Here is a 15,446-nt window from a genome sequence, read left to right as displayed (position 1 = left end):
TAAACTCAGAAACCTAGTACAGAAAGATATTTTATGTTATATACTTTGCACAGCCAAGCTATCTCACAGGGAACAATACCTGAAACTTATGCAGTGTGTGCACACAAAGCTTACAGAACAGAGACAGTAATTCATACTTCCCAAGTATTATTTCAAGAATTGTCAAACTGGTCACATCACACCCATACTTTCAGTGACCATGACAGTGACAGCAACAGTAACATTTCCTCATAGCCTCAAATACGAAGGCTCTGCACTTTTCAGGGTGATGAGAGAAAAAATTTGCACGGACGAGCATGACAGCAGCAACCAAGCTGATGGTAATTTTTGCAGAAGTTTCTCAGTTGCTCATGGGAAACTGTCAGGTGTGACGGGAAATGAATAGAGGACAGATGATAAAAATGGATCTAGCAAATGTTTGATACCAGAATTACATTATTTGTTCTTAAAGACAATACAGACAAGGAAAACGTAGTGTGTTGATGCCACCCTGCTGCTACAGGAGGAAGGCAAATACATTTATACAGGTTACATGTGACAGAAAAATAAACTGCTCTGAAGAGTTGCTCATAGATTAAACAATGCAGCTTGTTAAAAATAGCATTGGGGATATTGCCAACTCTGTATCAGGGTTTTTTGGGTTTTTTCTTTTTTTTTTTTTTTTTTTTTTTTAATTTTTTTTTTTTTTAATTTTATTAAGGAAGTTACTAAAGATTTGGTAAAACAGATTGGATTTTATTAAAACCTTCACTGACCCTTATGGAGTACTGGGATGCCCAGTACAATACAGAAACAGAGTGACTGGTGTAAGAACAGCTCAGGATCACAAACTTACTTAAGAGACTTGAGCATTTCTCATATATGCAGAGGCTGAGAGACTTAAAAAAATATTTTCTTTGTGTAAAGGGATGTCAGCATACCACAAAAACCCTGCCAAAATAATTTTTCTTAAACCTGACCTTCTAATAAAGTTACTTCCAGCTGTTGATATAAACTTTTATGAACATATCTAAGAGCTGATTAAAAAATGAGATGTATATCATTGCAAGGTACTACTAATAAATGAGGATTGTATAATTACATGAAAGATAAGATACATTAATTAGTGATATAACAAAGGAAATACTTTTTTTGGAAATATTTTGGAATTTATTGAAGTAGTATTTTTGATGTAATGATCTTTACTTTCACTGACAAGAAGTTATTCTTTACAGCCACTGACACGTCTAGGAAAATAGTTTTCTTTGTTATTTCTAAATTCTAATACTGCAATTGCCTTAGCAATTGGTAAAACATTTGAAACTATAGTATTATGGATTTTCAAGGAGAGTTAAATTAGGAAAACTATTTTCCTTCATCTTTTTAGTTTGCATGGAGATGAAGTGAAATTTTGTGGTTTTACATTTTGTAGTTAAGTGTTTGGTATTAGAAAATGAGCAATAACTTTTGTGAAAATCTTGAGATATTAAGGGGGCTAAATACCTTCATTTTTTTCTCAATACTTCAGGAAAAAGAGCAAATTAATAATTGTCAGGAAGATTCTGCCTGACTAGCCTGATCTCCTTCTATGACAAGGTCACCTTCTTAGTGGGTGAGGGAAAGGCTGTGGATGTTGTTTACTTTAAATTATTAAAACCTTGTACACTGTCTCCCCAGGATTCTCCTGGAGAAGCTGGCAGCCGACAGCATGGACAGGTCTTCAAAGGGAAATATTTTCTTAAATGTTAAGTGTTGTAAATTCAATTTTGATGTTCTTACTTCCCTTGAGAAGTTCCAAAATGGTGCATCACCATATTACATTAAAGGGAAATATGGATATTTTCTGTTCCTTCCCACACGCACGCTGTGCAAGAGAATGAGTGAGAAATCTGAACCAGACTAGAGCTGGGCTGCACTCTGGTGAGGACCATGGTACTAAAGGGCAGGAGGAGGGCAGGGGTAAAGGCCCTGCAGAACAAGAAGGAATTTGCATAGAGCTTAGTTTTAACAACAGAGTCTGTTTCATGGAGAAAAAACAGTACTCATTCAGTACAAACAAAGGGAGCAGGCTTAACAATTTAGCCATTAGGCAAGTTAAGAAGGTTGGACAGGAGGGTAGAAATGCATACATATGAAATTGATTTCCAGTCACATTTGTGAATCTGTGCCTGAGGTTCTCAACCAATTCAACAGACATTGGGACTGGAAACCTTTTCCAGGTCTTATTGCAAAACACATTTCCATACACTGTCCAGGCTTTCATAGATTCGTGGCTGATGACTCAAATTTTCTTTATCCTTGTGCCTAAAGTCTAACTCCCTTTAAAGAGTTCAGGTATATGCAAACAAACCCCACACACTTATATGCATTTCCACTTCATACAGGAATCACGAACAGACAAACTCCACTTAGAACTGCCAAACAAATGCATCAATTAAACTCACAATGGACAAACTTGTGCATGGTCAAGTGAACTAGCAGAATGTTTCTGATTAGGTGGACTTCAGAAGGAGCTTCCTCACTATGCTGTTCCATTTTTAACTTGGAGACTCTGAGATCATTGCAAATCCAGTTTTAAAAATTAAATCCTGCTATTTTTAGTGATTGCTGAAAACGTTTGGATTTGTACATTCATCAAAGGCACACTTGAGTCCAAAGAAATGCCAATAAGACTCAGTTACTCAAATGCCGGCCCTGTGAACAAAGTCCATGCAGCTGGACCATTTTGAATGTATCCTGAGAGGTGGAAAATAATTCATTTCAAATGGATGCAAAAAGGACTGGCAGTGGAAAAAAAGCCCCAGTTCTTGACAGAATATACTGAAACTTTAAACATATGTAAGTCTAAAAAGATATGTCAGTATCTACATTTTCAACTACAAAAAAAAAAACCCAAAACAAAAAAAAAAAAGCGAGGAAAAATATTTAGAGACTTTTATTTATATTTAATTTTAAATTCTCACTCTCTCTGCTGATGTAAAACTATCAAACATCATAACTAGGTACACATGAATGAATTTCTCTCTTAGTGACTGAGGTGCAAAGTATATAAAATAAGAAAAGAACCCAATCAGCATCAAAGGAAGGAGAATTTTTCCCAATTAACATCAAGATGATATAGCATTCATAAGATATGTGATTTATTTGCACAGTTATATAATGGATAAATAAATTGTGAGATTATTTTAAACACAGATTGTGAAGACAGAAAGCTTTCTGAATCCAACCATGATTTAATTCAGTGGTTTTCATCAGGAAGATCCACAGAAAAACTTATTTAGTGCTGGCAGTGACATGTGACTCTTCAGTTAGCTGGTGACAATTGGGAAATATATTCATCTGACTTGTGGCAACAGTGAATGAGAACTAGAAGAATGTGGTATCCAAGATAATCCTCAAGATTTTCAGTAAGTAGGAATGCTGAACTACAAGTCAAACCATGACAGTCTCTACAAGTAAATATTTGTGAACATTTAGGGTAATGATAGTTCATGAAAGCTTATGAAAACTGTAAAAAATATAGCCATGCTACATGCATCTTAATCTATAGCCATGCATTATCAATAAAGTCCATGGAAGACTGCATTAAATCTGAGTTTCAAGCAAAAAGCAAAATAATTTTTAAAATGCTTTCAATAAAAACTGAAATCTTAACTATTTTAACATGTGGGAGTCTTTTACATTTAATTTGCATTTTAAATAATGCTTGGAGCATTACACAGTAAGAAATTAACCAGTGGGTCCATATGAAGAGTGATATGCAAAATAAATATAAATGAATGAATAGTAGAATCTTTTTAGTTTGCCAGGTATGGGACAGGTACCATGGAATAATCAGGAAAAACTGTTTTTTCCACAATGCACTCTCCAAAACCAGTATCCTCAATATTCCAAAATATTATAAAGATAAATAAATCTAAACAAGCAAAAAAGAAGAAAAAGAAAGCAGGACCATGCTGTTCATCCACGCACCTGGAGGAACAACTCCAATACCATCATCAACATCAAAATCTGAGATGTCACTATCACTGATTGGCCGAGATCCTGCACAACAGTAAGGTAAACAAATACCTGAACATCTGGTCATGTTATAATATGTAAAAGTATGTTCATTCAACACAATAATGAAAGCAAAAAGATGATTTTAAGTCAAAACAATAGTGAAGGAAAACTCAACTGCAGTGACAAACTGATGGTTCAGAAGATAACTGAGACAATTTAAAATCTTACAGCTGCTGCAGCCTCCTTTCCCTTTCTCTTCCTCTCCAGTCCTCAGTAATCCTCTACTAGGATAGTTTATCTCTGTAAGCCTCCAAAAGCAAAACTCAAGTAAAGGAAAAAAAACATTTTTGTGCTACTTCAGTGAATAAGCTGAATCAGCTTGCTGAACAGAAAAGGAGATGAGGCAGCATGTGGTGAGAGAGAGGAAGCAGAAACAGCACTGCCAGCTTTCAGAAAAGCTCAGGTATCTCACAAAAACTAACCTTTCATTTGCTCTCTCTATACACATCCTGCATTCGGGCACCTATGCAGCAATTATAGCAGTAACACATATTTATAGTTCATTCGTGAATGTGCACCGTTTCCCCACGCATTGGCTGGAGTGAATGACTTCCATGTTTTAGAAAAGTCAGAAAAATGGCTTGGAAATGCATTTTAAAATAATTCTCTACATCTTTCATATTTCTAAGTAAATCTAAGTTTAAATGGACAGAGAAACTACAATGTTGAAATATCTCCTTTTAACGTGCCTGATACAAATCTGTAATCAGAGTCCTGAAAACAACTGTATTTCCCAAACACATTTATTTATAAAATTTCTCTTTTCTGCAAAAGTACACTTTAATGAGCATATTGGAGGTTGAGACTAACTTTATGATGAAAAGTGGTTTTAAGCCTTGTAAGTCTTCAAGGACTTCTTTTTAAAAAATAAAATACTTTAAATTTTTTTTAAATTACCCAATAATTACAAATTTAATCTTTCTATTTAAAAAGAAGTTTATGAGAAAAAAGTCTTTGAACAATTTTTTTTTTTGCTAATGAAAGCCAAATCAATTCCATCAGGTTTCACACACTTGAAAGCAATAACTCAGAGTTGTAAGGCTGACATGTAATAATGTCATAATTTAAATTGCCTTTCTGCCACACATTTTCATTACTTTCATTACTTTTAAAGACTATGAAATAGTATAGTTTTTATTTTATTTAGAATTTAAGTACCATTACACCACATCCAGAACTTCTAATTTAGAATTTAAGAGATCTTAATGGAATTTGGACCTACTTTGTAATTTTTTGCTAGTGCTCTCTCCACCATGAACATGTCTTCTTGGCATGAATGGTGATGGCTGAGGCAGAGGTAGTGAAGATTCATCATGTGTCTGTAGCTTATACCAATGTGGTTCATCATCTAAAAGTGCTGTCTCCAGCTCTATAAGAATCTAGCAGAAAAATCATCAGATTTCAATTTTACTTTGAAGTCACACAGAGAAACACACAAAATACAAATGCAAATATACTCAAAACCAAACAATGAACTCAGAAAAAAATGTGATTGTATGCATCACCTCTCCAAGAAATTCACTCTCTTCTTCTTGTACTCTTGGCTGATCCCATACTGTGATTTCAAGCATTCGTTCTCTAAAATCTCTACGATGTACATGTGAGTAGAGAAAAGTTTGATTCCACTTTGGCTCTAGACTTTTCTTTACTGTTTTGGTCCTTCTTTTACTCTTATCACTGAAACATAAATATTTTTTTTTGTAAATTATTCATAGAGATAAATCCAAAAATACCATGTACTCATCAGGATGTAACTGTTTTCGTTTTCTCTTAGGTGATAATGCCTAAAAGAAGCATTTTCTGCACAGTGATTCACATTCTTACAAAAGCCCACAAAGTTAAATTGATACTGACTTGCATGATTCAAGTATAATTTTTTGTTATAAATAATCTAGCTACAAAAATTGCAAAAAGGAGTTCTTCATAAGCATTCATTAAATGTTTATTCAATATATGGTAAAGGAAAACGTAATTTTATAAGCTGGAATATTGTTACCTTCTGTCTGGAAGAAAATACATTTTTACATAGGGATTTCTGGGGCGTCCATCTACTCTTGGTGGCAAATCTGTTGCCTGTAGAACATTTACTATTAACTGATGTCCCACTTTGTCATACCAGAGTTTAACCTACAGGAATCAAGTTAACAGAAAACATTACTGAAAATCGAGAAGAAACAGAATTTTTAGATTGTATCAAAAAGAACCACAATGCAAAAGTAACAGCTATTTTCTTTTTTTCCCCAGAGACAATGAGATATATTGCATTTAAAATCCCTTAATATTTAATTAGGTTAGATGGAAAAGATGATGCTATATACCAAAGACTGTTATATTTATCACAGCTGAATAAAATTATGGTGCCTGATTATACTTCCCTTGTTTATTGTACTCACTGCATAATCTTGGAACTGTAAGTGCACCTAAACCAGCATGTTTTAGCTCTGCACCTTAAAAGCTACATTAAATAGAAATTTCTAACTATCTTATTCCAAGGCATAGTTAAAAATCTATCTACTCAGATTTGTGACCTTTTCAAAAGTGCTTATGGAAACAATAACATAGAGCTACATAATTTCTTAAGAGAATCATAATGTTAGGAAGTTTTTAAGCCTGCTGTATAGTCCTGAATTAATATGATCAATATAAAAAATAAAAGAATGTAAAAAACAAAGTTTAAGTACCAAGAGTATATTTAATAAGCAGGACTTCAATTAGTATTATGTGAAAGTTCCAAGATGTATCTAAATTAAAATGCATTACTGAATAGTGTAATGCTTAACAAATATACAGGCCTTTAAATATTCCCATAAAGAAAACAGTGATACTATGCTTCAATCTGCAGATTACTGGACACGTACAGCAAAGTCACTATTTTCAATGCAGAAGCTACAAAATAACAAGTTTCAAGGCACTTTTATGGGCTCTTCTCAATGTAAATTCCTGCACTCTTTGGTGTATTAAGACAATGATTTCTTATATCTGCTGTGATTACAGTCATGGCTTGTCAGCACATCCAGAGGCTGTCAAAAAACTTTTGAAAGACGTTAATCTTTACCAACACTGAACATTTCTCTTGGCCTCCCAACACGCCTTGAGAATGTGCAGGGCTGAGGGACCAGCACTTCATAGATTTCCATTAAAAACCCAAGAAAAGCAAAATATGCTCACAGAAAGCTGCCCTGGTAGGACCTGAGGTGCATCCCGTAGGGCTCCAGGGCTAGTCGGAGATATAACAGAAATAGAAGGCCTTTCCATCTTCTGAGATTCAAATGAACTTGAACCTAAAACCACATGAGAAACACATGAACTTACCTTCCAAAATTTGGATAAATTGTGAACTGCTTTTTCTTTGAATTATATAAAATTTATGTTGAAAACAGAGTGAAAAGACTGGTTTTTTTACCCCTACATCTCAAATTAAGCCTGTCATTTTTTGGTTTATTTGAAAAAACATATAAAAAGAGTGCTCCTCATACATCACTGACAAACCATAGCAGGTGTTTTAAATTAAAAAAAATACTGTTTTCTGACTGAATCACACATCTCCCTCCCCATGCAAAGTACTCTGACTCTATGATCCTGTCTTTGATGAATACACCACATCTGTTGTATGGATTCTACTCCCAGTAGCCTCTGATATTTTAATATGAAGAATGCAGGACATGAATCTGGCATGGAGGATATTTCAGCAACTGCTGGACATCCTCAGTTCTCCCCTAGTGAAACAGAGCCCTCACTAATGATATGAGCTTGTGACAAGGGATCACAGCTTCCCTCTCCCAGGGAAGGTTTCTAGTTGCATCTCAGGAAAGGCTCAGATGGGAAAGGACTGGGAGCCCAGGCCCTCAGATATGCTGGCTGAAAACATTCAAATGACATAGTTAAAAAAGAACACCAGCCTTTTGAAGTATCAACAAAAAAGTCACTTTACCAAGGTTTTCTTATTAAAAAAAAAAAAAAAAAGAGAAACAACAACTCTGGACTTGGTGCAGGATGTGAAATCCTGACACCACTTGTACCTTTGGCAGTCCCTTATATCTATTTTCTCTCTTATGTTAGGGGAAGTAAATTATTATTTTGGTAGTAACATAACACAAGATACAGAATGAAAATATAGAGTTCTGCTAGCATTTGAAATCTGTATATCTTTAATAAAATCCATATTGCTTCAAATTTAACACACAAGGCCAAAACCCATTAGATTTTGTCATGCAAAAACCTCAAAGTCAATGCAATTTCCACAGATCATCCTTCAGAAATGTCATAGCTGAAATAGTTTTGCTGGGTACAAGATCATGCTTAAAGAAAAGAACAAGGTGTGTACTCACTAGACTCTAATGGGGGGTGGGAAGTCTCGGGAATCCGTGGAATATCACTAAAATGTGAATACATAGCAATTAGAAACAATAGAGACAACCTTTGGCTGTGACAAATACATTGCTGGGACAGTGTTTTAAAAACACAGATCTGTTTCTGCTCTAACAGGTTACAAGGAAAGAAAGATGAAATATTTAAAGACATACTTTCCACTACCATTCATGAAAATCACACTAACACAAACTACGTTCAAGTTAAGGAACTAGCAGATATAACAATATGAGCAGCACAATGTTAACATTGTGGATGGATTACTGGATACTTTTACAACTGGAACAATACACAAAGAGAAATTTTAGGAAGAGAAATATACAGTACATAGCTGTACTTCCTTTGCCAAAAGGAAGTACAGCTATGGTTGTTCAACTACTTTTTGGAAGAACAAAAATCAAAAAAACAAGACAAAGATTAACTCACTAGTAATTTTTATATAAACGTCTCAAGGAGTTCAGAGAATGAAACTGATGAAAATGTCTTACAATAATAAAAAGGAAAACAAAGATCATTAGCAATGTTAAACAAACAAGTGAATAATGCATTTCTCCAAAGGATAAAAGAAAATGAAAACATATTTCAACTGGGTATGGACATTTTTCAACACATACATATCCAACACATAATACAGATATAAGTAAGATAAACTGATTAAGTCCACACACATCTATTAGTGTTTTCTCATCAATAAATTTATTCTTCCATCAAAATCTGGATGATGCTAGTTCCTGGCTCTTTCTATTTTTAGCCATCATTGAAAATACAATACAAGAGCAACAATCATCTGGTATTGCACAAATCTTAACAAATCAGCAGAGCAGGGAAATGAAAACAAAACTCTTCAGTGAATTACTTGAATGTATTTTCGTCCACATAGACTAATCCAAAACTGGAACTGTAATTACATTTCTGAAGAACATTTTAAGTCTATAGTTGAGAATTTTAAAGGTATTCAGGCAGTCTGCTCAGTGAAACACAGAAATCTTTCTGACTTGGAACTCAATAAAACTAAGACTCCTAGGCATATAAAAGTCACTTATGAAAAAGAAACAGACGCTTGTATCAGAAAAAGAATGCAACAGTACCCAAGCACTGAGCCTTAAAGTCACTTTTCATGTCCTGAAATTTAAACTTGTGGTGCCTGAGTTTTAAAATAGACTATTTCAGATCTGTATTAATGTCTCAAATCAGCTTAAACCTCACATCACTAAACAAGAATGTGCTTTTCCTTGTCTTGACTTCATGAGTCAAGAATAATGTGGTTTCCTCAAACTCATGGAATTATAGCTGAATTAGTCATTCTTGACATGGCACAGTACTACTCTACTAACACATGAACAGATTAATAACCTGATGCACAGCAGAGCTGCTGCGCAGTCTTCTTCCTCTTAACATTTTCTCTTTTTCAGGTCAGAATTTCCAGGGCATTTCTCCTCAGCCTGCAGTATTTACTTACCATAATCAAACAGATTTTCCTGTTCAATACAATGTTAAGTTTGCAATATCTTCTTGTGCTAGAATATGAACACTCCCATCTACAGTATAACACTGTTTGCAGTACCATCACTTTTAGGATGTCTAAACAAAGGTTCACATGTGCAAGGACTGTTTCAACATGCAAAGTGCCAGACACAGTGCCAAGTTCTATAGTCCTGACGTGATTAAAGAAAGACACTAAAACTAATTCTGTTTGGATTTTTTTCTTGTATTGTCAACAATACAGTAGGGAAAAAAAGGCTAAAAATAAACTTCAAATATTAATTACACATTAATAGTAACTTAAGATCTGATTCATATTTCTGCTAAGGCACAGTCACACTATTACAACCAATGCAGAAAAATTTAATAATAAATCAACATCAGAAACAGATCCACAGTTTAAAAGAGGATTAAATGTTGGCATTTTAATTAGAGGATGAACATTCTAAAAGGAAACTACAATCTAAAACTTTTCAAGTAAGAAAACTAGTCTTATCTAGCCTGCTTTTAATTTTGTACTGCAGAAAATATTCTGATATATGATTTACAAAAAAGCTCTTTAGAAGAAATTCATTACTTAAAATATTCAAAACTAGAATAGTCAAAGAAAAACAAAGTGAAAAGTAGCACAACTGCTTATCCAATACAGTAACAAAATTTTACTCCCCTTTTAGAGCAATGTAAACTTGAGAAAAGTAGTGTCAGACACAACTCCAGGAAAGAGGTGCCAGCTTCAAACTTTGTCTTTCTATCACTACCTTGTGTAGTTCTACATGATATTACATATTATTATGTCTGAGCCTTGCATGCTTCAATGACCATGTAAATTTAACAAAACTGTACCTGAGGTTGAATCTACTCTGTGCAGCTATATGGTTTGTAAAAATCACTATTTTGCACAGTAACAGCTATAATTTCTCTGAGGGATATAGTCAAGAGGTTGCTCACTGAGGAAGAACCAAATGCAAATGTGGTTGTAACCCATATTTTTTAGGTTGCTCTTGGAAGAAATGTATCATATTCTACACCCCAGAGAGCTTCTAAAGAGTTTCTGAGTATCTCTCCCCAGTGCTCATCCTGCTATTTCCAAAACCATTCCTTGCCATCAGAACCTGTAGATCAATCTACAGTTTGCACTAATTACTTGAGCAGCTCTGGAGCTCAGCACTGCCTGGTTTATGACGGAGGTTCAACCTCCTTGCCAGGACCTAGACCACAGCAACCAGCCCTGCACAGAGGAACTGAATCATATCAGAGAAACAACAGTTTCAGCAGCATTATCTGTGGAAATCTAAGCAAAGATAGCTAGCATCTGACAAAGAAAACAGAAAAAAATGAAAAAGCATTTGTTTTACCTGCACTATCCCATAGAGCACACAAAAGATGGTGAGTTAGTTACCATGCCATGCTTCTTCTCTGAAAAGTATATTGCCAGAGGACTTTCTGTGCTGTCTTATGTTAACCACCTCTCACATTGTATGCATATTCATAGGTAATTCTTCTCCTTATATTGAGATAGCCAACCCATTAATTCTACTTTTTATAGGTTTCTTATCTACCTTGTGTTGCAGCCATTAGAATTAGTGTCAATTAGTTTCTATGGAGTTTCCCCAGTACTATTGTGGTTATACTGTTTATTGTTGTTATGCCTTTAGCTGCTAATAGTGTTATGTGCTTCACATTTTTCTCTAATAAACATCCTACAATTATCCATTACTTAAAATTACATTTGCTGGCAGACAGAGAAATCCAAATTTACAAGACTGAACAAATTGTTTAGACCGCAGTTTTGTAACTGGCAGCCTAATTTGTGGGCTTACAGTCCTTCCATTATTCACTTAAGGCAAACTGTGTCATGTTTGGCCTTTTTAGACCTAATAGGCTAGGAATTTTTAAATCAAGACCATTAAAATTGCTGGTACATTATTTGCATTATTAATACTGAGAGATGAAAACACTTAAATTATGTAGATGAAGCACCATTTTCAAGCCTTTCGGGAACTTATTCCCTCACAGGAATTTTTTGCTGTAATGCATTATCATTTAATGCTGTATCAAGCAACATAAATTTTGCTTACTCAGCACCTAGAAGTACCCACCAAACTTTGACAAAGTAGATGTGTTGGATGGGATGAAATAAAATTCCCTGTCATGAATCTGAAACCACACACAGTTTGGAAAACAAGACAAAGTGGAGATAGGGACAAAATCAAGGTAATTTGTTAATCAAGCAATTCATTTTCCATTATGCAACACAATTTACATAAATCATAATTATTAAAGAAAAATATATAAAAAGGGAAAAAAGGAAATCCTGTGCAGCATGCTCTTTCTTTTGATAACTACTATTAGGATTTTCTTTGTCGTACAATGTCTGAAATTTTTGGCTATTTTCAGATGACAGACATGTAAATCCCAACCTAACATAAAAGAACTGCACTTTAACTCATTACTGCAGTATAGAAGGGATCTAAATTTTAAAGGTCTATTCTCTAGAGATATTTTTTTTTTCATAAAATCCCAAAAAAACAACCTGATCCTCAAGCAAAAGAAAAATAATATTAAAAATCTATAGAGACATAAATCTACAAGAAAAATGTTGTTCTAATATGCAAAAAAACTCCATGCCAAGACTCCATTTATCTCAAAACAAAAGCAAAATCTAGTGTGATCTACTTTTGACTATATATTGTGTATGAAAATATATGTATGGGTCATCCAAAGAAGAGCTTTACATTTTATTGGTCCTATTTCTGGGTGCGCTACTCTAATGTAAAATCCACTGTTCAGATTCACAAACATTCTTTGATTTTCAACAAACTTACAAAAATGTTGATATTTTTTCAGTTTTTCTTCAGGAATGTGCCACTAGAATGCAGTCACCTTGTACTTAATTTTTCTAAACTAATAGATTTATCAAATTTGTAAACTAAAGAATATATTTGGTTTAATACTGAAGTTGTCTTAGAAGTTTAAGGGCACACAAAATTTGCAACACTGACAGCAATAAACATGTCTAAAGTCTATTGTTTAAAATGCTAATCTAGCTCTTTCCTTTTACATCAGTTCTACAGTTGTACAAATCCATTTCCATGTTTTCTTCTACTGAAATGTGGAATTCAAGTCACGTCCAGTATCAACATATTTATTTTTTTGCTGGTTTAAATATAAAAACTAGACTTCCTAAAATATCCTTAAGGCATATTATTTTTAATAACAAAGCTGTACAACTGAATTTGCAATTTTCTTTTAAGAGTATCTCCTAATTTATCTCAAAAAATGCAAAATAAAGCTTCTACTTTCCCAGAGTCTTCAGCTGGGAATGGCAATTATAGCATTTAACAGCCACTATTATTGCATCAGATTTTCATTTTCCATTAGAAGGTCAAACTGATAGGTAGAATTACCTATTAATGTCAATTTTTAAAGTACTTTTAATAGAGATTGCCATTAAAAAGGCAAAATTTATTTGCAAAATATAGCTACACTCTCATAGCACAGACAAAATCAATAATCAAAATATAAAAGGATATTTTAGTCAGAAAGAAAATGAATATTTTTTCTTTCTAATACTGAAAAAGTATCATATTTGAGATAAGCAAAAATTATAATTAAGATGAAAATAGCAAATTTAAAAGAATCACTTCTAATTGTAAATCATGTGACTCTGTTTCACAAGATAAATGTGAATTTACAATAAATTATTCATATTCAATTTTCTAAGACCTAGCTGAAAACATTCCTGATATCACTAATGCAGGGCCAATCCCCCCAATTTTATCAATTTCACAGATATTATTTTCCTTCTAAGGTGTATTTGGGGAAACAGAATACAAGAATTGTTGTCACAAAACTCCAAACCTGGGTTCATAATTTAAAAAATAGAGATTATAAACATAACATATTTATGGTAATTTTTGATTGAATCTTTTGCTTCCATGGTTGACTTCAACAACAAAAATTTAAGGGTAAATACAGTCTTTTCAATTATGAGTTTTGTGTTTCTTTTTTTAGCTTTTTAAAGAAGGCCTGTTTAAAATCCTACTAGTATTGGCTTACTACAATCCTGCAATGCTTCCCTCCACTCATGAAGACATTTATACTCTGATCTAGTAGACTGAAAGCCTGAAAACCAAAAGTTTGTCATGCACAAGTGTACCTAACCCACTTGGAAAAAGCCTTTATAGTACTTTGACCACACAGAAAACAATATTCATGCTTATATGTCACTGCAAAGGCACAAATGGTAGTGAAGAAAACAGACTATACAGAATGTCAGTAACAGAAAGAGAATTGTATCCCATTATTAAGCAATAAAAAAAAATTAACTCACAAATAATCCCTTTAAGATTCCTATTAACAGAAGCAATAACTATGCTAAAGAAGCAAGTCTTTAACCTTACCCAATAGGCCTTGAAACAATGATTTCAACTTGAGGTTCTGATTTTGATTCTAAAATAATGTTGTAAACTTCTTCATTTGTAGCTCCAGGCAAGGGTTTACCATTCCATTCTAGAACTTCATCCCCTTGAATTTAAAGAGAAGTTTATCTCACTTTCATATTCTTTCACAAAGAATGAAATCTGTATTTTCAAGTAACATAAAAATAATTTAAAATCATGAAAGAGCTGTACTGAAACTTTCAGACGCTTTCCTGCCAAGGTGCTTTTTAGCTGGTTGGCTCCCAGTGCTTACTTTGGCACAAGGATGTTCTGTTCCTTGTGCAAGACTTCATATTTGCAATTATTAAAATTATTGAAGTTTGTACAATTACTCCAAGTTTTATCAACTACCCAAATTTTGGATGTTTTTTATAAGGAAAAAGTGCTTTTTCTAACTGCAAGGACTCATCCATGCCTTTTTTGTATGCTCCAGTCCCACGCAATAGGACGAACAGACTTTCACTCACTGGAAACATCCAAAACAATAATTTTTTCTGAGAAACAACTTTGGCTCTAAAACTAGAAAAATAGCTTTCATTAAAAAGCCCCCCCTCCAAAAAAAACATAGACCAGAAATAGAAAATTAGGATTTCAGCCCAAATGGTTTAAGATTAGTGGAGACAAATTTATTTCCTATAATTATAATATGCATTTAAAATCTATAAACAACTATAAATAGTTGGTGCTGATTTGGTAAGAAAGAAAGAACTAAAAATGCCAAAAAAGTAGAATATTGTTAGAGACTCATCATCCTTTCTGGTTCCTTATTACTATCTGCTTCACACAATTATCCTGAAGCCATCCACATTGGCATTGGAACTTCAGGGTTCTTAAGGCACTACATAGGTACTTTGGTTTGCTAAGACAACATTTGGAAAGTAGTCGCTTAGAGCTATAGTAAAAATATAAACCATTAAGAAGTGACTATGAAAACCGAATGCTGTGCATAATTCTCACTTCCTTTAGAAGCCTGAAAAGTGCCATTAGCACAGCCATTTATTTGTAAGTGCAATATATACATCTAATAGAAATGAAATATTTTAGGACCAATTTTTTGGCTTCTTTTCCATTTTCATTTGTAACAGTTAACACTGAAAGGGACACTAATAAAAT

General features: G+C 33.7%; 1 protein-coding gene across 50 annotated transcripts in view; it reads right to left on the bottom strand.

Annotated features, from left to right (window-relative positions):
• The window catches only part of RIMS1 (regulating synaptic membrane exocytosis 1), a 305,873-nt gene that overhangs the window by 108,343 nt on the left and 182,084 nt on the right, over positions 1-15,446 (bottom strand). For 49 of the 50 annotated variants that reach the window (XM_064412406.1, XM_064412378.1, XM_064412355.1 and 46 more), the window contains 7 exons: positions 14,295-14,418; positions 8,370-8,416; positions 7,210-7,322; positions 6,038-6,168; positions 5,547-5,718; positions 5,264-5,420; positions 3,952-4,023 (listed from right to left, as the gene is read on the bottom strand). In XM_064412406.1, the coding sequence (XP_064268476.1) occupies positions 3,952-4,023; positions 5,264-5,420; positions 5,547-5,718; positions 6,038-6,168; positions 7,210-7,322; positions 8,370-8,416; positions 14,295-14,418 (816 nt within the window). The remainder of the gene's footprint in view (positions 1-3,951; positions 4,024-5,263; positions 5,421-5,546; positions 5,719-6,037; positions 6,169-7,209; positions 7,323-8,369; positions 8,417-14,294; positions 14,419-15,446) is intronic. The other variant, XM_064412356.1, reaches the window with a different exon arrangement.

This window comes from Passer domesticus, chromosome 3 (genome assembly GCF_036417665.1).
Source record: "Passer domesticus isolate bPasDom1 chromosome 3, bPasDom1.hap1, whole genome shotgun sequence".
In the NCBI taxonomy this organism is placed as follows: Eukaryota; Metazoa; Chordata; class Aves; order Passeriformes; family Passeridae; genus Passer; species Passer domesticus.
This window is presented reverse-complemented; position numbering and strand designations above follow the sequence as displayed.